This window comes from Bombina bombina, chromosome 5 (genome assembly GCF_027579735.1).
Source record: "Bombina bombina isolate aBomBom1 chromosome 5, aBomBom1.pri, whole genome shotgun sequence".
Lineage (NCBI taxonomy): Eukaryota > Metazoa > Chordata > Amphibia > Anura > Bombinatoridae > Bombina > Bombina bombina.
In genome coordinates, this window is record NC_069503.1 from 1,157,405,342 (window position 1) to 1,157,431,057 (window position 25,716).

The following is a 25,716-nucleotide window of genomic DNA, read 5'->3' on the forward strand; positions in this document are numbered from 1 at the left end:
GTAGAATTAGCGCAACAAGAATTGGATTCTGATTTATCTAGCATTGTTCGCTTACTGCAACATACTAATCAGTTCTGATGCCATTTTTTGATATCATCAAGATTGATGTTAGATCTATGTCTTTAGCTATTTTTAGCTAGAAGAGTATTGAGGCTTAAATCTTGGAATGCTGATATGACTTTTTACGTCTAGATTGCTATCCCTTTCTTTCTAAGGTAATAAGAGACCTAAGGGTAAATATAGAGCTTCTAATCGTTTTCGTTCTTTTTGTCAAATAAGGAACAAAAACCTAATCCTTCCCTATGGAATCTGTTTCCAATTGGAAACCTTAATTAATCGGAATAAATCCAACCCATTTAAGAAACCAAAAGCCAGCCCCTAAGTCCGCATGAAGGTGCGACTCTCATTCCAGCTCAGCTGGTAGGGGGCAGATTAAGGTTTTTTTCAAGGATGTTTGGATAAATTCTGTCCAAAATCAATGGTTTCAGAGTATTGTCTCTCAGGGATTTATTTTCTCTCACGCATCCCAGTAAATCGAGTTAAAGCTCAGGCTTTCCTGAAGTGTGTTTCAGACCTGGAGTTCAGGGGTAGTCATGCCAGTTCCTTTTCAGGAACAAGGTCTGGGGTTTTATTCAAATCTATTCATTGTCCCAAAGAAGGAAATTTTATTCAGACCAATTCTGGATCTGAAAATTTTGAATTGTTATGTAAGAGTACCAACTTTCAAATGGTGACTTTAAGGACTATTCTGCCTTTTATTCAGCAAGGACATTTTAGGTCCACAATGGACTTGCAGAATGTATACCTTCATATTCCGATTCATTCAGATCATTATCATTTCCTGAGATTCTCTTTTCTAGACAAGCATTACCAATTTGTTGCTCTTCCATTTGGACTAGCAACCACTCAAAGAATCTTTTTTTAAAGGTTCTAGGTGCCCTGCTTTATGGAAACCAGAGAGCAGGGTATTGTGATGTCTCCTTATTTGGACGATATCTTGGTACTAGCTCAGTCTTTACATTCTGCAGACTCTCACACGAATCAACTAGTGGTGTTGTTTCTTCGAAAACATGGTTGGAGGATCAATTTACCAAAAAGTTTCTTGATTCCTCAGACAAGGGTCACCTTTTTTAGGTTTCCAGATAGATTCAGTGTCCACCTGTCGGCACCTTCAGTCTCAGACATTCCCTTCAGTGGTTATGTGCATGGAAAATTTAGGTCTCATGACTGCAGCATCGGATGCAATTTCCTTTGCTCGTTTTCACATGAGACCTCTCCAGCTTTGTTTGCTGAATCCATGGTGCAGGAATTATACAAAGATATCACAATTAATATCCTTAAATCCCAATGTTTGACACTCAGACGTGGTGGTTAAATCACCAGCGTTTAGTTCAAGGGTCTTCTTTGTTCGGCTAACCTGGACTATGATCACTACAGATGCAAGTCTTTCAGGTTAGGGAGCTGTTTGGGGATCTCTGACAGCACAAGGGGTTTGGAAATCTCAAGAGGCGAGATTACCAATCAATATTTTAGAACTCCGTGCAATTCTCAGAGCTCTTCAGTTTTGGCCTCTGTTGAAGAGAGAACCGTTCATTTATTTTTAAACAGACAATATCACAGACAGTGGCATTTGTCAATCAGCAGGGTGGGACTCACAGTCCACAAGCTATGAAAGAAGTATCTCGGATACTTACTTGGGCGGAATCCAGCTCCTGTCTAAATTCTGCGGTGCATATCCCTGGTATAGATATAGGGAGGCAGATTATGTCAGCCATCAGACTTTACATCCTGGGGAGTGGTCTCTCCATCCAGATGTGTTTTCTCAGATTGTTCAGATATGGGGTCTTCTAGAGATAGATCTGATTGCCTCTCATGTAAACAAGAGACTTCCCAGATGCCTGTCCAGGTCCAGGGATTTTCAGGCGGAAGCAGTGGGTGCGCTGACACTTCCTTGGTTTTATCAACCTGCTTATATTTTCCTGCCTCTAATTCTTCTTCCAAGAGTGATTTCCAAAATCATCATGGAACTATCGTTTGTGTTGCTGGTGGCTCCAGCATGGCCTCACAGGTTTTGGTATGCGGGTCTTGTTCGGATGTCCAGCTGCCAACCTTGGCCACTTCCGTTAAGGCCGTACCTACTGTGTCAAGGTCCGTTTTTCCATCAGGTTCTCAAATCATTAAATTTGAAGGTATGGAAATTGATCGCTTAGTGCTAAGTCATAGAGGTTTCTCTGACTCAGTGATTAATACTATGTTACAGGATCGTAAATCTGTTTCTAGAAAGATTTATTATTGAGTTTGGAAGACTTACATTTCATGGTGTTCTTCTCATAAATTCTCTTGGCATTCTTTTAGAGTTGCAAAAATTTTACAGTTTCTTCAGGATGGTTTGGATATGGGTTTGTCTGCAAGTTCCTTGAAGGGACAAATCTCTGCTCTTTCTGTTTTATGCACAGAAAGATTGCTAAACTTCCTGATATTCACTGTTTTGTACAGGCTTTAGTTCGTATTAAGCCTGTCATTTAATCATTCTCTCCTCCTTGGAGTCTTACAGGCTCCTCCATATTGAGCCTATGCGTTCTTTGGACATATATCTACTTTCTTGGAAAGTGTTGTTCCTTTTGGCCATCTCTTCTGCTAGAAGAGTTTCTGAGCTATCTGCTCTTTCTTGTGAATCTCCTTTTCTGATTTTTCATCATGATTAGGCGGATTTGCGGACTTCATTTACATTTTTTCCTAAGGTTGTGAATTCTAACAACATTAGTAGAGAAATTGTTGTCCCTTCCTTGTGTCCTAATCCTAAGAATCCTTTGGAAAGATCCTTACATTCTTTGGATGTGGTGAGAGCTTAGAAATATTATATTGAAGCTACTAAGTTTTCAGGAAGACTTCCAGTCTATTTGTTACATTTTCTGGTCCTAGGAAAGGTCAGAAGACTTCTGCTATTTCCTTGGCTTCTTGGTTAAAGCTTTTGATTCTTCAGGCTTATTTGGAGTTCGGTCAGGCCCCGCCTCAGAGAATTACAGCTCATTCTACTACATCAGTCTCCACTTTGTGGGCTTTTAAGAATGAAGCTTCAGTTGATCAAATTTGCAAAGCGACAACTTGGTCTTCTTTTCATACATTTACTAAATTCTACCGTTTTGATGTATTTGCTTCTTCAAAAGCAGTTTTTGGTAGAAAAGTTCTTCAGGCAGCTGTTTCAGTTTGATTCTTCTGCTGATGTTTTAAGTTTTTCTTGTCATTTAAAGAATAAACTTATATTTTGGGTTGTGGATTATTTTTTCAGCGGAAAATGGCTGTTGTTTATTTTGATCCCTCCCTCTCTAGTGACTCTTGCGTGGAGTTCCACATCTTGGGTATTGATATCCCATACGTCACTAGCTCATGGACTCTTGCCAATTACATGAAAGAAAACATAATTTATGTAAGAATTTACCTGATAAATTCATTTCTTTCATATTGGCAAGAGTCCATGAGGCCCACGCTTTTTATGGTGTTTTTGATTTTTTTTGTATAAAGCACAATTATTTCCAAATTCCTTTGTTGATGCTTTTTACTCCTTTCTTTATCACAGCACTACTTGGCTATTCTTTAAACTAAATTGTGGGTGTAGTGAGGGGTGTATTTAGAGGCATTTGAGGTTTGGGAAACTTTGCCCCTCCTGGTAGGATTGTATATCCCATACGTCACTAGCTCATGGACTCTTGCCAATATGAAAGAAATGAATTTATCAGGTAAATTCTAACATAATTATGTTTTTTCATTACTTCACTCTTTCAAACACATCCAGCTGTTGCCACTAATAACCCTTGTCCTGTGCTGTCTCCTTGTGTGTACTGTTCCCGCTGCACAGTGCTGTTCTCATTGTGTGTATGTGTGTTTTACTCACAGTGAACCTGCCGTCCCCTCACGCCCTGTTTGCCCGGCTTTTGGTAAGTTGCTCCCCTCATAACCAAATGAGTGATAGACAGACACAGAGTAGTCTGAGGTCTATGGTAATTCTAATGAACAAGAGGTTTATAACTGTCTGGTCTGTTGGGAAATAAGCTGACCTTTATAACATTTTCCCAAAAAATGTTAGAAATAAACAAGTGCAAAGTTAAGGTGGCGCAGTAAAAACTGCTAATTTCCTCCAATTCTTAATTACCAATTAAAAATATATATATATATATATATATATATAAGTTTTATGTACTCCTTTAATCAAATATATAAAACATTTATTGGTCAATAGAAAATGCCCATATGGGTAATAACAATGTCCGTGATAGCAATATCCAAAATTAAAACCTATGAGTAAAATGATTGCTTTAAAACTAATCTAGACACCGGTGTCTCTCATGTGCGGTACAAATTAGAACATATAAAAATACATATGTTTTACTGCAATGTGTATTTTTTTTTAGCAGGCTAAACGTAAATTACTCATTTCTAAAATATGTTCTAAAACCATCAATCAAAAAATCTTAAACAATATCTTTGATAACCCTTAATACATATAAAGGCACAGACTGTAATATTCAATGTTTTACAGAATCTAATTGTGGTCACTAAGTAGTTAATGGTTGTTGTTAGAGTTGCGTGAATGGTGAGATAGAACTTTTAAGGAAATAAAGTTCCTAATATTCGATACTAAATCTTAATTGTATCTATATAGATGTTGATTGTTTTGAAGACAAAAAATGTGGTGATATATTGTTACCATATAATGATTGTTTCTTTGGTAATTATTATCAAATTCACAAGATGTAAGTCTATACTCCCACTGTGTATAGTGTGTGCGTCTTCGGCCTTACGGCTAAGTTGGTACCTTAATTTTTGAAGCTCCAGTTTCAGTCCGTAGTTCCAATCTTTCTCACAGTGCACTGTACGAGATGATGATGTGTGGTGTTTACAGGTGAGTCGCCGATATCTTTAAAGGAGCCTTGTTTAAAGGGACACTATACCCAAACATTTTCTTTCATGATTAAGGTAGAAAATATAATTTTAAACAACATTCCAATTTATTTCTATTACCTAATTTGCTTTATTCTGTAGATATACTTTAATTAAGAAATATCAATGCACACAGTGAACCAATCACAGGAGGCATCTATGTGCAGCTACCAATCAGCAGCTACAAAGCATATCTAGATATGCTTTTCAGCAAAGAATATCAAGAGAATGAAGCAAAATAGATAATAGAAGTAAATTAGAAAGTTGTTTATAATTGTATGCTCTTTCTAAATCATGAAAGAAAAAATTTGGGTTTCATGTCCCTTTAAGGTGGTTTCCCCAAAGAAGTGTGGTCCTTTTACCGGGTGTTTTTTTACTTCACCTTCCTCCTTTAGCAGCTTACTCTTTTGTTCTGGTAGCAAATCTGCTAAGCTGTTCCTCTTTAGTCCTGTTAACGGGTCTTTGGAGTCTCCGTATGCGACCTGGATTTAATCAGTCTCAGCCTCCTCTCCGTGATGTATAATCCTTGAAAGTGTGTTTCGGGTTCTACGCGTTTCGGCTAGCAGCCTTTCTCAAGATACCTGATATGATTGATTTCACGCTTTTTAAAGACCAATTCCATCACGCCTTCTTTTCTCTTAACTCTTTTGATCCATTGTGTTTTTATTGTTGTTCATTTTCTATTAGATTTCTTTACCTAACTATGATTATACTTTATCAGATTATAATTGATCAGATTATAAAATAGAGATGTGTTGGATTATACCTTATCAGATTATAATTGATCAGATTATAAAATAGAGATGTGTTGGATTATACCTTATCATATTTTTTGCCTGCAGGAGGCGGCAAATAGCACCACAGCAAAGCTGTTAAACATCACCTCCCTTCCCTCCCAACCCAGTCATTCTCTTTGCCTACGTTAAGAGCAAGGAGGTGGTAAATTAGGTGTTAGAAAAGATTCTTCAATCAAGAGTTTACTATTTTAAGGTAGTGCAAGATTGTGCTGCTTTGTCCTGGGGTGTAGCCGTAGTCCATATCAGTCTCTTCAGTAGAGTAGTGGTGGCTTTAGAGCGATGGGAACTTGTGGGGTACAATCCTCACTGCGCCTCCCATACTGATGCTGCCCTAACCCTGAAAAACTGAGAAGTCTTACTCAGTCATTTCTTTTTTGTCACAGGTCCATGTACGGGAGAGGACCTCTCAAACCTGGGACCTGCCTTGCTGTCAGGCAGAAGAGGAGGTAAGTGCTGACTTTGATTTTCTGGGATAACAGAGTTCAGAAAAAGTTGGACACATTACTTCATATGAGGGACATATAAGGATGCCTTTATTAAGAAATGGGCACTTTATGTTATAATGCATAAATTCTCCTTGTTATCGGGAGACACTATAGGACAGCAGAGTCGCAGGCACTGGGGCAGGTAATGCTTTTGGTGGTGAATATATCTCCCGGCATTTACTTTATTAACTATACAGAATGGGAGATCGTTACATTGGCTACGCCCACGATGGGCGGGACAAGAGGAGGCGGCAATTGTGTATGCATGCCTTTTTACCTTCACTTTCGACAACGGAGGGTGAAGTTCTTATGTTGATCCCTTTCTAATACGCATCTCATAACTCATATGCGTATTTAGACAGAGACTGTACTCTTCTGCTGCTATGAGTGCCGGATCTGACAGTGTGGGAACAGCTCCTGCTCAGAGGTTTCAGCAGTCAGATAGGCAACTCAGCAAAGTATTGCTGAGGTGTAAAGGTGCTTTGCAGTGTTAATCTAGCCTTCTATCCTGTCTAGCATTTATAAATAATTAAAAGGAAAAAAGTTACCGTTTAAAATTTAAAGGGACAGTAACTTTTTTTGTATACTTGATTTTATTAAAAGATTTTTACTTTTTCTGAAAAATTGTTTCATTGTGAGTCAGAATGGACCAAGAGGCCTCACAAACTGTCACTTGTTCCTTATGTTTTGATGCCAATGTGGAACCACCAATCCCTTTCTGTTCCTCATGTATTGAGAGGACTTTAAGCTACAGGGATAAAAAAAAAATCTGAGCCAATATTTTCTAAAGTGGATGCCGTTCAGGAATCTGACAATGTTCAATATATGCCGCAGCTTTCTCCTCAAGTGTCCCAAATTTTACCGCCCTCACATACAGTGCCCTGTGTTTCCTCTTTAGCTCCCGCTGGAGTTACTTTAAAGGACAACGCTCTTTCAGATGCATTGTCTGCTTTTCCTATGTTACAGGGAAAGCGTAAGAGTAAAATCAGACATTCAGTAAGCGAGGTTTCTGACGCAGTCATTGCTATTGCAGATGCCCCCTCCCAGAAGCCTGAGGATGGGCATACATTAGTAGCATCTGAAGGTGAAATTTCAGATTCTGACAGTGTAATTCCTCTTACTGATACTGAAGTAGTATTCTTCAGGTTTAAGCTAGAACACCTCCTTCTGCTACTTAAGGAGGTTTTAGCTACATTGGACGACAGCGATTCCAAGGTCGTTGTTAATCCTAAGAAATCCAGTAAGCTTAACAAATATTTCGAGGTACATTCCTCGATAGATGTGTTTCCGGTACTAGACCGAGCTTCTGAGATCATTACTAAGGAGTGGGAGAGGCCGGGTATCCCTTTTTCTCCTTCTCCTATATTTAAAAAGATGTTCCCAATAGCCAACTCTGTCAAGGAGGCTTGGCAAACAGTCCCCAAGGTGGAAGGAGCGGTTTCCACTCTGGCTAAGAGAACTACTATACCCATAGAGGATAGTTGTGCTTTTAAAGATCCTATGGACAAAAAATTAGGGGGGTTACTCAAAAAGATATATGTACACCAGGGTTTACAATGGCAACCAGCTGTGTGCATTGCTACTGTTACCAGTGCGGCAGCATATTGGTTTGATGCGTTGTCTGATGCTATTAGGACAGACACTCCCCTGGGTGAGATCCAGGATAGGATAAAACCTTTTAAATGGTCTAATTCCTTTATTACGGATGCTTCCCTTCAAGTTATCAAACTGGGAGCAAAGATTTCAGGTTTCTCTGTTCTAGCGCGCAGAGCCTTATGGTTAAAACCTTGGTCTGCAGATGTATGCTCTAAGTCTAAAATTCTAGCAATTCCTTACAAGGGGAAAACCTTGTTTGGACCTGGCTTGACGGAAATAATTTCTGATATTACTGGAAGTAAGGGTCATGTTTTTACCGCAGGATAAGAGAAAAAAACAGAAGGGATGTCGGAGTAATTTTCGTTCCTTTCAAAACTTCAAGGGAATTTCTTCCTCTTCCGCTTCCAAGCAGGAACAGTCTAAGCCATCATGGAGACCCAATCAGTCTTGGAATAAGGGGAAACAATCCAAGAAGCCTGCTATTGAATCAAAGACCGCATGAAGGGCATGTCCCCAATCCGGGACCGGATCTTGTAGGGGGCAGACTTTCCTGCTTCACTCAGGCTTGGGTTCGAGATGTTCCGGATCCCTGGGCTGTAGACATAGTGTCCCAGGGATACAAACTAGAGTTCAAAAGTTTTCCTCCCAGAGGCAGGTTTCTGCTTTCAAGATTATCTGTAGACCAGACAAAAAGAGAGGTGTTCTTACACTGTGTAAGAGACCTCTCTGACCTGAGAGTAATAGTTCCTGTTCAGATACAGGAACAGGGGCAGGGATTTTATTCCAATCTGTTCGTGGTTCCCAAAAAAGAGGGAACCTTCCGACCAATTTTAGATCTCAAGAGTCTAAACAAATTCCTCAGAGTACCGTCCTTCAAGATGGAAACTATTTGTTCCATTCTTCCTTTGGTCCAAAAGGGTGAATTTATGACAACGGTGGGTTTAAAGGACTCGTACCTGCATGTTCCTATTCACAAGGATCATCACAAGTTTCTAAGGTTTGTCTTTCTAAACAAACACTTCCAATTTGTGGCTCTTCTCTTCGGTCTTGCTACAGCTCCCAGATTTTTCTCAAAGGTTCTGGGATCGCTGTTGGCGATGCTTCGTTTACAGGGCATTGCAGTGGCGCCCTATCTGGATGACATCCTGGTCCAGGCACCATCCTTTCAACAAGCAAGATTCCACACAGAAATGTTATCCTTCCTGCGATCTCACGGTTGGAAGGTAAATTTGGAATAGAGCTGCTTAGTTCCAAACACAAAGATATCTTTCTTAGGAACAATAATAGATTCCCTATCAATGAAGATTTTTCTGACAGAAGTCAGGAAAGCAAAGATTTTCGATACTTGTCTATTTCTGCAGTCCACTCCTCGGCCATCAGTGGCTCAGTGCATGGAGGTAATCGGGCTGATTGTGGCGGCAATGGACATCATCCCGTTTGCTCGGTTTCACCTCAGACCTCTGCAGTTAAACATGCTCAAGCAATGGAACGGAGATTATTCGGACTTGTCTACTCAAATACTACTGGAGTAGGAGACAAGGGATTCTCTTAAATGGTGGTTGTCTCTAGATCATCTCTCCCAGGGAACCTGCTTTCGCAGACCATCTTGGGTGATTGTGACAACAGACGCCAGCCTTCTAGGATGGGGAGCAGTCTGGGGATACCTAAAGGCTCATGGAGTTTGGACTCAGTCAGAGTCTGTTCTACCTATAAACATGCTGGAGCTGAGAGCAATCTTCACTGCTCTTCTGTCCTGGCCCCAGTTTGCCTCGGTCCAGTTTATCAGGTTACAATCGGACAACATAACTTCAGTGGCTTACATCAATCACCAGGGAGGAACGAGGAGTTCCTTAGCGATGACAGAGGTAACCAAAATAATTCAGTGGGCGGAAACCCACTCTTGCTGTCTGTCGGTGATCCACATTCCAGGAGTGGACAACTGGGAGGCGGACTTTCTGAGCAGGCAGACCTTTCATCCGGGGGAGTGGAAACTCCATCCGGAAGTGTTTTCCTGCCTGATCCTCAAATGGGGTCAGCCGGAATTGGATCTCATGGCATCTCGGCAGAATGCCAAGCTTCCGATGTACGGGTCGAGGTCCAGGGACACTCAGGCGGTACTGATAGATGCCCTGGCGGCACCTTGGACCTTCAGTCTAGCATACCAATTTCCTCCGTTTGTTCTTCTTCCTTGGGTCATTGCTCGAATCAAGCAGGAGAGGGCCTCAGTGATCCCCATTGCACCAGCTTGGCCTTGCAGGATTTAGTATGCGCATCTGGTGGACATGTCTCTGCCACCTTGGAGACTTCCGTTGAGAAAGGACCTTCTACTTCAAGGGCTCTTCCTTCACCCAAATCTAGTTTCTCTGAAGCTGACTGCTTGGAGATTGAACACTTAATTTTATCCAAGCGGGGCTTTTCAGAATCGGTCATAGAGACCATGAATCAGGCTCGTAAAACTGTAACTAGAAAGATTTACCATAAGATATGGCGTAAATATCTTTATTGGTGTAAATCCAAGGGCTACTCCTGGAGTAGAGTTAGGATTCCTAGAATTTTTTCCTTTCTCCAAGAGGGTTTGGAGAAACGATAAGTTCCCTAAAGGGTCAAATTTCTGCCTTATCTATTTGGTTACAGAAAACGTCTGGCAGATGTTCCAGATGGGCAATCCATTTGTCAGGCCTTGGTCTGGATCAGGCATGTGTTCAAGCCAGTTACTCCTCCATGGAGTCTTAATTTGGTTCTCAAAGTTCTTCAAGGGGCTCTGTTTGAGCCTATGCATTCCTTATATTAAGTTGTTATCTTGGAAAGCTTTATTTCTTGTTGCTATTTCTTTTGCTCGCAGAGTGTCAGAGCTCTCGGCATTGCAGTACGAGTCCCCTTACCTTATATTTAATTCAGATAAGGAAGTTGTACTTACTAAATTAGGATTTCTTCCTAAAGTTGTTTCTGATCGGAACATTATTCAGGAGATTCTTGTTCCTTCCTTGTGTCCTAATCCTACTTCTCAGAAGGAACGACTTCTGCACAATTTGGACTAAGGATCCACTAAGGATTAGTGGACTAAGGATTTTCTTCAATCTTCTGCTTTGTTTGTGGTTTTCTCAGGAAAACGTAAGGGACAGAAAGCTACGGCTACTTCTCTTTCTTTTTGGCTGAAGAGTATCATACATTTTGCATATGAGACTGCTGGACAGCAGCCTCCAGAGAGAATTATGGCTCATTCCACGAGGGCTGTTGCTTCCTCATGGGCATTCAAAAATGAAGCTTTGTGGAACAGATTTGCAAGTCTGCAACTTGGTCCTCTCTTCACACTTTTTAAAATTTTTAAAAAGTGATCAATTTATTTCAATTTTGACACGATGAGTCCACGGCCCGCCCTGTTTTTGATAGACAGGTTGTTGGTTATTATAAACTTCAGACACATCTGCACCTTGTTACTTCCTTTCTCTCCTTTGCTTCGGTCAGATGACTGGGTTGGGAGTGAAGGGAGGTGATATTTAACAGCTTTGCTGTGGTGCTCTTTGCCGCCTCCTGCAGGGCAGGAGTGGTATTCCCCAATAGTAATTAAGATGATCCGTTAACTCTTCGTGTCAAAAAAGAAAGAAATGTATCAGGTAAGCATACATTTTCTTTTTATCAGATTATAGAATAGAGATGTGTTGGATTATACCTTATCATATTATATTTTATCAGATTATAGAATAGAGATGTGTTGGATTATAATTTATCAGATTATAGAATAGAGATGTGTTGGATTATAATTTATCAGATTATAGAATAGAGATGTGTTGGATTATTCCTTATCAGATTATATTTTATCAGATTATAGAATAGAGATGTGTTGGATTATATGTTATAAGATTATAATTTATCAGATTATAGAATAGAGATGTGTTGGATTATTCCTTATCAGATTATATTTTATCAGATTATAGAATAGAGATGTGTTGGATTATAATTTATCAGATTATAGAATAGAGATGTGTTGGATTATTCCTTATCAGATTATATTTTATCAGATTATAGAATAGAGATGTGTTGGATTATATGTTATCAGATTATAATTTATCAGATTATAGAATAGAGATGTGTTGGATTATACTTTATCAGATTATATTTTATCAGATTATAGAATAGAGTTGTGTTGGATTATACTTTATCAGATTATAGAATAGAGTTGTGTTGGATTATATTTTATCAGATTATAATTTATTAGAGTATAGAATAGAGATGTGTTGGATTATACCTCATCAGATTATAATTTATCAGATTATAGAATTGAGATGTGTTGGATTATACCTCATCAGATTATAATTTATCAGATTATAGAATAGAGATGTGTTGGATTATACCTCATCAGATTATAATTTATTAGAGTATAGAATAGAGATGTGTTGGATTATACTTTATCAGATTATATTTTATCAGATTATAGAATAAAGTTGTGTTGGGTTATACTTTATCAGATTATATTTTATCAGATTATAGAATTAAGGTCTAGTTCACTATATAAACCATTTGGGTGTAGGGTTCCCATTTTATAAATTAAATTCTGCTTATTGATGGAGTAGTCTTTTCCATATTACCTCCTCTGTCATCTGCCCATATTTTCATAATACCCCAGTAAGTAATTTCTTTGGGATTCCCTTGGTGGTGATCTTTAAAGTGTGCATCTATTCTTGTATCATCTCTTTCTATACTTCTGATGTGCTCTCTTATTCTATCTTTCAGTTTCCTGCTCTTTTGTCCCAAATATTGCAAATTACAAGAGCATTGTAATATGTATATGATATTACTGTCTGTACATCTAATAATGTCCTTTATTTTCACCTCTTCGTTTGTAGTGGTTGATTTTATAGTTTTAATCTTACGGCTGAATTTACACGATTTACAATTGTGGCAAGGATAGAATCCTTCTAGTCTCTCACCTTTTATATTCAGTTGTTTATTTTGATCATTAGCTTTAAATTCGCTAGGTGCAAGAATATTTTAAAAATGTGTTGCCTTCCTGAATATTATGTTGGGTTGGTGCCTAAGTCTCTTTCCTATTAAGGGGTCACTTCATACCAGATGCCAGCGTTTTTTGACTATGTTTTGAATTTGTTTGTTCAATGTAGTTTCAATGAGTTGAAAATGTAGTTATAAATGGAATGTAAAATGTATCTCTTTCATCTTTATTTCCAGGGTCTCTAATTGTATTTTGTAGTAGTTCTTCTCTACCTATTTCCCTTATTTTCTTATTTATATCCATTATATTTTACGGATTATATCCCTTTTCTACAAATCTATCTTATAGAATCACAGATTGTATGTTATAGTCTGAATTTTTTTTAGCAGTTTCTTCTAATTCTAGAGAATTGGCCTTTGGTATATTTCTCTTCCACTTTTCATGGTGACAGCTTTTGTAATCTATATAGTTGTTTGCGTCTACCGTTTTGAAAAATGTAGTGGTGGTTATTTTGTTGTTTATTATAGTGTTTTCTATATCCAGAAAATTAATTCTATCTTTACTATATTCATGAGTAAATTTCAGTCCTAAGTCATTATTGTTTAGATCCTCTATAAATTGTTCCAAAAGTTCCTGGCCCCCTCTCCAAACTATAAATACATAATCTATAAAGCGCAACTTGGTGCGAATCTCGTGCCCATGGCTGTTCCTCTTTTCTGTAAATAGTAATTGCCATCGAATTTGAAGTGCTAAAAAAATACATATTGCAGTCAAACATATGTATTTTTATATGTACTAATTTGTACCGCACATGAGACACTGGTGTCTATGGTAATTCTGCTGTTCTAGAGGTTGAAAGAGAACTGCAATGAATAGGAGCTTAGTGCTACCAGTAATACTGCTGCTCATTATTTATTATGTTTCTGCAGATAAGACATGTAAACATTGTTACTTGCACATCAGACTTAGGATCATAGCAATGTGCTGTGAAACTCACCATAATACACACACACACCATAGGACCCAGAGACATGATGTCTACAGGGATTTTGTAATATGTCATCTGTATGGACCTTGGGATGGATGTAAGTGTACATTGTGCATGAATAACAATTCTCAGGGTTTACTGAAGATACAAAGATTTACAGTAGGATTTAATGTCAATAACCTCCTGTTCTGAAGAGCGTAGTGCCTCATTGTACACACTTACCCCATCCCAGGTGGTATCTGCATCTCTAGAACTCAATGATGGAAGAAATTGTGCAGCTCTCCGTCTTCTCAGTGTGATGCAGATGAATATACACCCAACTCTGGGTCAGTGCTGGCAGCAGGCGATCCCCCAATTACTACAACATTTAGAAGGTAAATATGTTTGTGCTGTCATGGTGGGTATGATGATAGGGTATGTAGTTCCACATTGTGTCGTTAGTGATATTGGATAACAACACAAGGTGTAGTGTAGTACAGTTCTTAGTACCTCAGTGTGAAGTTAGTGATATTAGGTGTAGTGGAGCATATTTATTCATGTTTTCTTTCCAGTGGCAGGGAGAGAGTCCATAAATGCATTCATTACTGTTGGGAATACAACACCTGGCCACCAGGAGAAGGCAAAGACACCCCAGCCAAAGCTATAAGTTTCCCTCCCACTTCCCTTACTCCCCTAGTCATTATTTGCCTGGTCAACTAGGAGGTTGGCGAAGAAAGTGTAATGAAGATTTTTGGAATTCCTTTAATTGGTAGTTTCCCTGCATGATTGGACTGGGGTTCTTAGTAAGAGTATTGGTGACTGTTAGCTCCTGGATGTAATTCTGCTACCACCCTATTTGGCAACCAGTGTAAGCTTACATTGCTTTCCTTTATTTCTCAGGTCACTGTCAGATGTGGATGAAGCTGTCAGACCTAGAGGTGCTGTGTCTGCTCCACAGCAAGACCCTGGATGGTAAGTCCTTTGTTTTTTCTCTTTTGGGGATCTGTGCCAGGACTTGTATACTCAGGGGTGACCGAGTGGCACCTTATTTCCATAATTGCGGGTCTGGGGAGATAATATATCCTTTTTAAATTATATTTTGGACATTGAGCAGTCAAGAGTTTTTTCTCCCTATCAGGGATTAGCCCTCTCTGACAGGGGAACAACTACCTCACTGAGGACCCTTATCTCCTGTTTGTGTAAAGGTTAGGGACATTGGTTTAATGTGGAGGGCTTATAGCCTTTATTTTTAAGAGCAAGTGTGAGGGGACTTTTAGTGTTTTCAACTTTTCCTCACGGCAACTCAGCGCCGTTTTCGCACGACACCGCATGGTCCGGCACATTCCTCACAGTCTGTTCCGCCGACGATCGGGTGTGATTGTGTTTACTGGCTTCTATTGACTCTGACCTAGTGATCCGGGAGGTGGTAAGTTCCTCGGCCACTGCAGGGGGTTGTTAGAGGTGCTGGTATTTTGGTTTAGTTTTTTGGGGCAGAAGTTTATCTTTTTATTTTTATTTCTTTTGCACATTGGGATTTGGCTGGACTGTTATATATCCTAGCTAAGCTATGGAGAATGATTTTGATGCTGATATGCCTCCTATTTTGCAACCAAATAAATGTCTATATTGTGAAGAAGCCATTGTATGCCCCCCTACACAGTTTTGTTCTGTGTGTGCAAATTTTGTTTTAAAATCTAAAGTTAAGGGGATCCCACAACCTGGTTCCCTTTCATAAGATTAAGAGCCCTCCACCTCTCAGGACTGTCTTGTCCAGGGCATGCCACAACTTTTTCCTCAGTCCCCGTCCCCTAACGTCGCACATGCAGTACCCTGCGGCTCAACTTAGTCCTCTTCTGGGGGTATTTATTTACCAGTAGACTTTGCAGCACAGTTTTAGTCGGCTGCATTGAGTTCCTTGCCCATTTTGGGCAAGAGAAAGAAAAAGGTTAAGTAAGTTTCCTCAAATACAGGAATCTGTACTCCTGTAGAGATTGCATTAGTCATTCTACCTCAACATTCTGAGGATGAGCAGACCTCAGTAGCATTGGAAGGTGAACTTTCTCATTCTGACTCCCTTGAGAAAAGACCAATGGAACCTGAGGAGATAACCTTCAGATTTAAGTTTGAAAATCTTTGCTTTTTACTTAAGAAGGTTTTATCTACTGAGGACAAGGTTTATGATGTTAGACCCAGGGCTCCTGCGGTTTTTCCTTTCCCAGCTCGGTTAGCGGACATTATTTCTTAGGAATAGGAGAAGCCCGATATTCCGTTCTTTGCGTCTACTAACGTTCAGAGGATGTTTTCAGTTCCTGGCTCTCATATGGAATTGTGGAGTACCATCCCCAAGGTGGATGGAGCTATCTCCACGCTGGCTAAGCGTACTACTATCCCTCTTGAGGATAGTACCTCCTTTAGGGACCCCATGGACAGAAAAATGGAGGGGTACCTAAGGAGACTTTTTCATCAGATGGGTCTTCTCTTTCAACCTGCTTCAAGCATTGCGGCTGTTGCTGAAGCCGCCACATTTTGGTGTGACACCTTGTCGGAGATGCTTCTAGTTGATACTTCGCTAGAAGACATTCAGGATAGGATTACGGCCCTCAAAACAGCCAATTCCTTTTTTTGTGATGTGATTATGCAAATTATTAGTCTTAATGTTAAGTTGTCAGGGTTTTTTCCCTGTTTTGTTTGCCATGTGCTGCTGGCAGCCATTTTACTCACCTCTCTTGCTGACTATGGTGCATTGTGGGGATGCTGCTCATTTCCTGCACTTCCTTTTATGGCCAGACTGGTGTGCATCATCTGTGTGAGACAGGATGCAGTCTCAGAATTGTGATGTCATCACTTATTATTTAAAGGGCCTCTGTTCAGTATGCTTTGCCTTTGCGTTGTCTCAGACCTGTTTGTGAGAGTTCCTGTGTATTACCTGGCTGCCTGACGTCCTTCCTGGTTCCTGATCCCTGGCTTGTTCCTGAATCTGCTGTTTTCCTTGTTCCTGATTCCAGCTCGTCTGACTATTCGCTTTGGCTCCTGACTCGGCTCGTCTGACTACCAGCTCTGGTTTTGACTCATGGCTTGTTATTTGACTTGTGGATTTTTTATTATTTTTTTGTTATTAATAAAGGTGTGATTATTTTTGCACTTCTCGTCTCAGTCTGATTCCTGGCACCCTGACAGTCGTCTGGTTTTGCTGTCCTTTCGCAAAGAGCTCTCTGGCTAAAGTCTTGGTCTGCAGATATGGTATCCAAGTCCGGGTCTGGATTCTGTTATCTACATGGTTTCTCTGGGGAAGATTGCCTTCCTCCCGCAGGACAAAAAAAATCTAGGGTTCCAAACCAGACCCACACAAGAGTTCCTAGAGACCTAACCAGGCTTGGAACAAGAACAAGCAGTCCAAGAAGCCCTTTTCTTATAACAAGTCTGCATAAAGTGATGGCCCCCGGTCCAGATCATGTAGGGGGCAGACTGTCCTTTTTTCAAGACGTGGTTTCCCAGGGGTACAGAATAAGGTTCAGTTCTCGCCCGCGAAAAGGCCGATTTCTTCTTTCAAGACTCTCCAGAAAAGAGGATATCCTTTTTGAATTGCGTAAAAGACCTTTCTTTTGCATGATGTACCGAGTCCACGGATTCATCCTTACTTGTGGGATATTATCCTTCCTAACAGGAAGTTGCAAAGAGAGCACCACAGCAGAGCTGTCTATATAGCTCCCCCCTTACCTCCACCCTCCAGTCATTCTCTTTGCCGGCTCTAAGCAGGAAGGGTAAAGTGAAAGAGGTGTTAAACTGTTAGTTTTATTTTATCTTCAATCAAGAGTTTGTTGTTTTTAAATGGTACCGGTGTTGTACTATTTACTCTCAGGCAGGACATAGATGAAGATTTCTGCCTGGAGGATGATGATCTTAGCATTTGTAACTAAGGTCCACTGCTGTTCCCACAGAAGCTGAGGAGTACAGGAAAACTTCAGTGTGAGGAACGGTTTCTTGCTATACAGCAATGAGGTATGTTCAGTCATTTTTTCTGCAGAGACTGTGTTAACTCAGAAAGGCTGACAGTATCCCCATTAGGGGAAGAGTAAGCAGTAATCCTAGTGTTATTAAGAGAGGCATTACTAGCTTGCATAAAGGGCTAATTTTTGGGGGCACTTAGTTTGTATATGAGAGATTGGGCAAACGTTTGTGTGTTCTGGGAGTTTTTATTTTGATGGGACATTCGTTTGAGGGTTCATTTGGCTTATTTGGGGTTTTTATAACCCACATGGCTTGCAAACAAGGTTTGTTGGATTTTGTGTAGGCCCCAGTAACATTGAGTGCAGTGGGCGGGGCCTATTTTCGCGCCTCAGTTGCGCATTTAGTTATACAGTCAAGCAGCTTCTCCAGAGGTCCTGATACTCTTCTGGGGCCATAATCGAAGCTTTATCCTCATATTATTATTCCCTAAGGGCAGGTAGGGCCACAGCAGAGCTGTGGCAAGGTGCTAACAGGGTTTTTTACCGGTTTTAGACATTTATCAATCCGTTTTTTTCATTTGGGGGTTTATTGCTTATTTACTTGTGGTGCAATCCTTCTAAAGCTTAGTGGGTACACTGTTAAAATTTCGGAAAATGTGAAGCAATTTTAACAGGTTTTGCAGTTTGTGTATGCCTTTTTTCTCTTAAAGGCACAGTACCGTTTTTGCAAATTGTGTTTTTTTCATTAAATATGCCCTCCCTCAAGATAAGTCAAATAAGACAAGGACCAAACAAAATAATTTTCGTTCCTTTCGAAACTTCAAGAGTGGTCCCACTTCCTCTTCCTCTGCTGCAATACAAGTGGGGAACTTTACTCAATCCAAGCCAACCTGGAGACCTAACCAGGCTTGGAACAAGGGTAAGCAGGCCAAAAAGCCTGCTGCTGCCACTAAGTCAGCATGAAGGGGTAGCCCCTGATCCGGGACCGGATCTAGTAGGGGGCAGACTGCAAGAGACGTTCAGGATTCCTGGGCAGTAGAAATTGTAACCCAGGGATACCTTCTAGATTTCAAGGATTCTCCTCCAAGGGGGAGGTTCCATCTTTCTCATTTGTCTGTAAACCCGACAAAAAGAGAGGCGTTCTTACGCTGTGTAGAAGACCTTTTTACCATGGGAGTGATCTGCCCAGTCCCAAAAGCAGAGCCGGGGCAGGGGTTCTACTACAATCTGTTTATGGTTCCCAAGAAAGAGGAAACTTTCAGACCAATTCTAGATCTCAAGATCCTAAACCAATTCCTAAAAGTCCCATCTTTCAAGATGGAGACCATTCAGACTATCTTACCATTGATCCAGGAGGTTCACTATATGACCACCGTGGACTTAAAGGATGCATATCTACACATTCCTATCCACAAAGATCATCACCAGTTCCTCAGGTTCACCTTTCTGGACAAGCATTATCAGTTTGTGGCTCTTCCCTTCGGTTTGGCCACGGCGCCACGAATCTTCACAAAGGTGCTAGGGTCCCTTCTGGTGGTTCTAAGGCCGCGGGGCATAGCAGTGGTGCCTTATCTAGACGACATTCTAATTCAAGCGTCGACTTTCCAACTAGCTAAGTCCCACACGGACTTAGTGTTGGCTTTTCTAAGATCTCACGGGTGGAAGGTGAACGTAAAAAAGAGTTCTCTTCCCCCCCTCACAAGGGTTTCATTTCTAGGGACTCTGATAGACTCGGTGGACATGAAAATATTTCTGACGGAGGTCAGGAAATCAAAGATTTTGTCCACCTGCCGAGCTCTTCATTCCATTCCTCGGCTGTCAGTGGCTCAATGTATGGAGGTAATCGGTCTAATGGTAGTGGCAATGGACATAGTTCCGTTTGCTCGCTTGCATCTCAGACCACTGCCACTATGCATGCTCAATCAGTGGAATGGGGATTATGCGGATTTATCTCCTCAGATAAATCTGGATCAAGAGACCAGAGACTCTCTTCTTTGGTGGTTGTCACAGGATCATCTGTCCCAGGGAATGTGTTTGGGTGCAGTCTGGAATTCCCTGAAAGCACAGGGTGGACTCGGGAGGAGGCTCTCCTACCGATAAATATTCTGCAATTAAGAGCGATATTCAATGCTCTCCAGGCATGGCCTCAGCTGGCTTTGGCCAAATTCATCAGGTTTCAGTCGGACAACATCACGACTATGGCTTATATCAATCATCAGGGCGGAACAAAGAGTTCCTTGGCGATGACAGAAGTCTCAAGGATAATCCGATGTGCAGAGGATCACTTGCCATCTGTCAGCGATCTATATCCCAGGAGTAGAGAACTGGGAGGCAGATTTTCTAAGTCGTCAGACTTTTCATCCGGGGGAGTGGGAACTCCATCCGGAGGTGTTTGCTCAACTGGTTCGGCTATGGGGCACACCAGAATTGGATCTGATGGCGTCTCGTCAGAACGCCAAACTTCCTAGTTATGGATCCAGGTCAAGGGATCCTCAGGCAGTACTGATAGATGCTCTAGCAGTACCCTGGTCGTTCAACCTGGCTTATGTGTTTCCACCATTTCCTCTCCTTCCTCGTTTGATTGCCAGAATCAAACAGGAGAGAGCTTCGGTGATCTTGATAGCTCATGCCTGGTCACGCAGGACTTGGTATGCAGACCTGGTGGACATGTCATCTCTGCCACCATGGACTCTGCCACTGAGACGGGAGCTTCTCATTCAAGGTCCATTCCAGCATCCAAATCTAATTTCTCTGCAACTGACTGCTTGGAGATTGAACGCTTGATTCTATCAAAGCGGGGTTTCTCTGAGTCGGTCATAGATACCTTGATTCAGGCTCGAAAGCCTGTTACCAGGAAAATCTATCATAAGATATGGCGTAAATATCTTTTTTGGTGTGAATCCAAAGGCTACTCCTGGAGTAAAATCAGGATTCCTAGGATTTTGTCTTTTCTCCAAGAGGGATTGGAGAAAGGATTGTCAGCTAGTTCCCTAAAAGGACAGATATCTGCTCTGTCTATTCTGTTGCACAAGCGTCTGGCAGATGTTCCAGATGTTCAGGCTTTAGCTAGAATTAAGCCTGTGTTTAAACCTGTTGCTCCGCCATGGAGTCTAAATTTAGTTCTGAAGGTTCTTCAGGGGGTTCCGTTTGAACCCATGCATTCCATAGATATTAAGCTTTTATCTTGGAAAGTTTTGTTCCTAGTTGCTATCTCTTCAGTTCGAAGAGTTTCTAAACTATCTGCATTACAATGTGATTCGCCTTATCTTGTTTTCCATGCTGATAAGGTGGTTTTGCGTACCAAGCCTGGGTTCCTACCTAAGGTTGTTACTAACAGGAATATAAATCAGGAAATTGTTGTTCCTTCTCTGTGTCCTAATCCTCCTCCTAAGAAGGAACGTCTGTTGCACAACTTGGACGTGGTTCGTGCTTTGAAATTTTATTTGCAGGCAACCAAAGATTTTTATCAAACATCTTCTTTGTTTGTTGTCTATTCTGGAAAGCTTCCACATGGGCTTTTAAAAATTATGCTTCTGTTGAACAGATTTGTAAGGCTGCGACTTGGTCTTCGCTCCATACCTTTTCAAAATTTTACAAATTTGATACTTTTGCTTCTTCAGAGGCTATTTTTGGGAGAAAGGTTTTGCAAGCAGTGGTGCCTTCCGTTTAGGTTCCTGTCTTGTCCCTCCCTTCATCCGTGTCCTAAAGCTTTGGTATTGGTATCCCACAAGTAAGGATGAATCCGTGGGCTCAGTACATCATGCAAAAGAAAACAAAATTTATGCTTACCTGATAAATTTCTTTCGTTTGCGATGTACCGAGTCCACGGCCCGCCCTGTCTATTCAAGACAGGTGGTATTTTTTATTAAAAACTTCAGTCACCTCGGCACCTTATAGTTTATCCTTTTTCTTCCTTGGCCTTCGGTCGAATGACTGGGGGGTGGAGTTAAGGGGGGAGCTATATAGACAGCCCTGCTGTGGTGCTCTCTTTGCCACTTCCTGTTAGGAAGGATAATATCCCACAAGTAAGGATGAATCCGTGGACTCTGTACATCGCAAAAGAAAGAAATTTATCAGGTAAGCATAAATTTTGTTATCCTGCATGGGAGTGATTTTCCCAGTGCCCCCCTCAGAACTGGGCTAAGGGTTTTATTCAAACCTTTTTGTGATTCCCAAGAAAGAGGGTTGTTTTCGTCCCATTCTAGACTTAGTGTCTCAACAATTTCTTGAAGGTCCCATCCTTCAAGAGGGAGACTATCCGATCCATCCTTCCATTAGTCCAGGAGGGTCAATTCATGACCACAATCAACTTGAAGGATGCATACCTGCATGTTCTGTTCCACAGGGATCATTTTCAGTTCATTAGTTTTGCCTTTCGAGACAATCATTTCCAGTTTGTAGCTCTGCCCTTCTGCATAGCTAAGTTAGGGGCTCTTCTAGTGGTGGCCAGAACGCAAGTAATCCAGGCGGCACCTTACCTTGACTTTATATTGGTTCAAGCTCCATCTTCTCTTTTAGCTCGTTCTCAAACGGACTCCCTGCTGTACCTGCTTCGGGACCACAGGTGGAAGATAAATCTGGGCAACAGCTCACTAATTCCCAACACCAGGGTGTGTTTTCTGGGAACGATTATCAATTTGACTGTGATGAAGATCTTTCTAACTGATCAGCGTTGAGACAAACTCCTGTCCACCTGCCTCTCTCTTCAGTACTCTGCACGTCCCTCAGTGGCTTAGTGCATGGAGGTGGTGGGTCTTATGGTGGCTGCCATGTATATTATTTCTTTTGCTCGCTTCCATCTGCGACCTTTACAACTATGTATGCTCAGGCAATGAAACGCCGATCATTCCGACCTCTCCCAACTGATAACCCTGGACAGCCATACAAGAGATTCTCTCTCCTGGTTGCTCTGTCTGGACCACCTTTCTCAAGGCACTTGCTTTTTGAGACACTCTTGGGTGATTGTGACTATGGACGCCAGTCTAGTTGAGTGCGGTTTAAGGTTTCTTGAAGGGGCAGGGAACCTGGTTGCTGGAGGAGTCTTATTTTCCTATCAACATTCTGGAATTGAGACCCGTCTTAAATGATCTGATGGCGTGACCTCAACTTTATTCTGTCTGTTATATCAGATCTCAGTCGGACAACATAACATCCGTAGCTTATATTAATCATCAGGGAGGAACAAGGAGTTTCCCGGCAATGAGGGAGGTCGCTTGCATTCTTCAGTGGTCAGAGTCCCACAATTGTCACATCTCGGTCATCCATATCCAGGGAGTGGACAATTGGGAGGCCGATTCGTGAGCAGACAGACTTTCCGTCCCGGTGAGTGGTCTCTGCATCAGGTGGAGTGTTCCGGAGATAGACATCATGGCCTCTTGTCTCAATAACAAACTGCCCAGTTACAGGTCGAGATCAAGGGATCCTTAGGCAGTTTTAGTGGACGTGTTAGCGGTTCCATGGAAGTTCAAGTTCATTTAGCTGTTTTCTCCATTTGCTCTCCTTCCCTGGGTAATTATCCGCATCAAACAGGAGAGAGCCTCTGTGATACTAATTGCTCCAGCATGGCCTTGCAGGACTTGGTTCACAAGTCCTAGGGAAGATGTCATCATCTCCTCCTTGGAGGTTGCCTCAGCAAGCGGACCTTCTCCTTCAAGGTCCGTTTCTTTACCAAAATCTAGAATCTCTGAGGCTTACTGCATGGAGATTGAATGCCTAGTACTGTCAAGAGGTTTTTCGGACAGGGTCATTGATACTCTGATCCAAGCTCGTAAGTCAGTGACTTGTCTGATTTATCACAAGGTGTGGCTCACCTGTTTAGCTTGGTGTGAGGATAGAGGTTTCCCTTGGCACAAGGTGAGAGTTTCTTGAATTCTATTTTTTTTCTTAAAGATGGTTTGAAGACACGTTTGTCAGCTAGTTCTCCCAAGGGATAGATCTCTGCCCTTTCAGTGTTGTTGCACAAGAGGTTAGCTAATCTTCCCGATGTTCAGTCCTTTGTCCAGGCCCTGGTTCGAATCAGGCCTGTGTTTATGCCTATTGCTCCCCCTTGGAGCCTTAATCTTGTTCTTCGAGTTCTTCAACAGGCTCCTTTTGAGCATTTGCATTCCGTTGACATTAAACTTTTGTCTTGGAAAAAATTTTTGTTGGCTATTTTTTCTTCCCACAGAGTTTCTGAGTTATCTGCTTTACAGTGTGATTCCCCTTATCTTGTTTTCCATGCGGATAAGGCTGTTTTAAGTACCAAGTTAGGTTTTCTCTTAGGTTGACTCTGACCACAATATCAGGAGATTGTAGTACCTTATTTTTGTCCTAATCCTTCCTCTCAGGAGTGTTTGTTGCTCAATTTGGATGTTGTGCGTGCTTTCTATCTTCATGCAACCAAGGATTTTAGAGAATCCTCTTCCTTGTTTGTTCTGTATTCCAGTCTGCGCAAGGATTAGAAGGGCATTGCGACTACTCTTTCTTTTTGGCTGAGGAGTGTCATTTGTTTGGCATATGTGGAGTCTGGTCAACAGCCTCATGGGAGGATTACTGCTCCCTCTACCCGTGCAGTGTCCTCTTTTTGGGCTTTTAAGAACGAGGCTTCTATGGATCAAATCTGTTACAATGACTACATAGTCCTCTTTACATAGCTTTTCAAAATTTTACAAGTTTGATGTTTTTGCCTCAGTTGAGGCTTCCTTTGGGAGAAAGATGCTTTAAGCGGTGGTGCCTTCAGTTCAGGTTCACCTGCCCTTTTTTCCCTCCATGTTCATTTTGTGTCCTCTCTAGCTTGGGTATTAGATTCCCAACAGTAATGAATGAATTTGTGGACTCTCCCTGCCGTTGGAAAGAAAACAAAATATATGCTTACCTGATAAATTATTTTCTTTTCTGGCAGGGAGAGTCCACAAACCCGCCCTCTTAAATTTAATTTGGCAGCAGTTTTTTCTTATATTCTGGCACCTCTATACCCCTAGTGTTTCTCCTATTTTTAATTTTTCCTCGGCTGAATGACTGGGGAACTAGGGGAAGTGGGAGGGATACTTAATGCTTTGGCTGAGGTGTGTGCATCCTCCTGGTGGCCAGGTGTTGTATTCCCAACAGTAATGAATGAATTTGTGGACTCTCCCTGCCAGGAAAGAAAATAATTTATCAGGTAAGCATTAATATTGTTTCTCTTTCTATTGTTTTAGTGGCTGAAGAGAAACCTTTGCAGCAGACAGATTGGGAAAACCAACTTCTCCAGGTAACGCAACTAAAGCTGAATTGTTTCTTAATATGTAAACATGTAAATGATTTAGATCACAGATACTACCAGTGATGTATAGTAAGAGGTTAGATAATAGATACTATCAGTGATATAGTGAGAGGTTAGGTAACAGATACTATCGGGTAATGTAGTGAGAGGTTAGATAACAGATACCATCAGGTGATGTAATGAGAGGTTAGATAACAGATACTATCAGTGATATAGTGAGAGGTTAGGTAACAGATACTATCGGGTGATGTAGTGAGAGGTTAGATAACAGATACTATAAGGTGATGTAGTGAGAGGTTAGATAACAGATACCATCAGGTGATGTAATAAGAGGTTAGATAACAGATACTATCAGTGATATAGTGAGAGGTTAGGTAACAGATACTATCGGGTGATGTAGTGAGAGGTTAGATAACAGATACCATCAGGTGATGTAATGAGAGGTTAGATAACAGATACTCTGTGATGTAAAGTGAGAGGTTAAATAGCAGATACTATCAGTGATGTACAGTGAGAGGTTAGATAACAGATTCTATCAGGTGATATAGTGAGGGATTAGATAACAGACACTATCAAGTGATGTAATAAGAGGTTAGATAACAGATACCATCAGGTGATGTAATGAGAGGTAAGATAACCGATACTATCAGTGATATAGTGAGAGGTTAGATAATAGATACTCTCAGTGATGTACAGTGAGAGGTTAGATAACAGATACTATCGGGTGATGTAGTGAGAGGTTAGATAACAGATACTCTCAGTGATGTACAGTGAGAGGTTAAATAACAGATACTATCA

The 25,716-nt window shown here is 41.1% G+C and overlaps 1 protein-coding gene across 1 annotated transcript in view; it reads left to right on the forward strand.

The window, feature by feature from the left end:
- Positions 1-25,716, forward strand: part of MROH1 (maestro heat like repeat family member 1) — a 1,587,326-nt gene that overhangs the window by 536,115 nt on the left and 1,025,495 nt on the right. Inside the window, exons 14-16 of the mRNA XM_053715983.1 lie at positions 3,895-3,935; positions 13,985-14,126; positions 24,854-24,906. Coding sequence (XP_053571958.1) covers positions 3,895-3,935; positions 13,985-14,126; positions 24,854-24,906 — 236 coding nt within the window. The remainder of the gene's footprint in view (positions 1-3,894; positions 3,936-13,984; positions 14,127-24,853; positions 24,907-25,716) is intronic.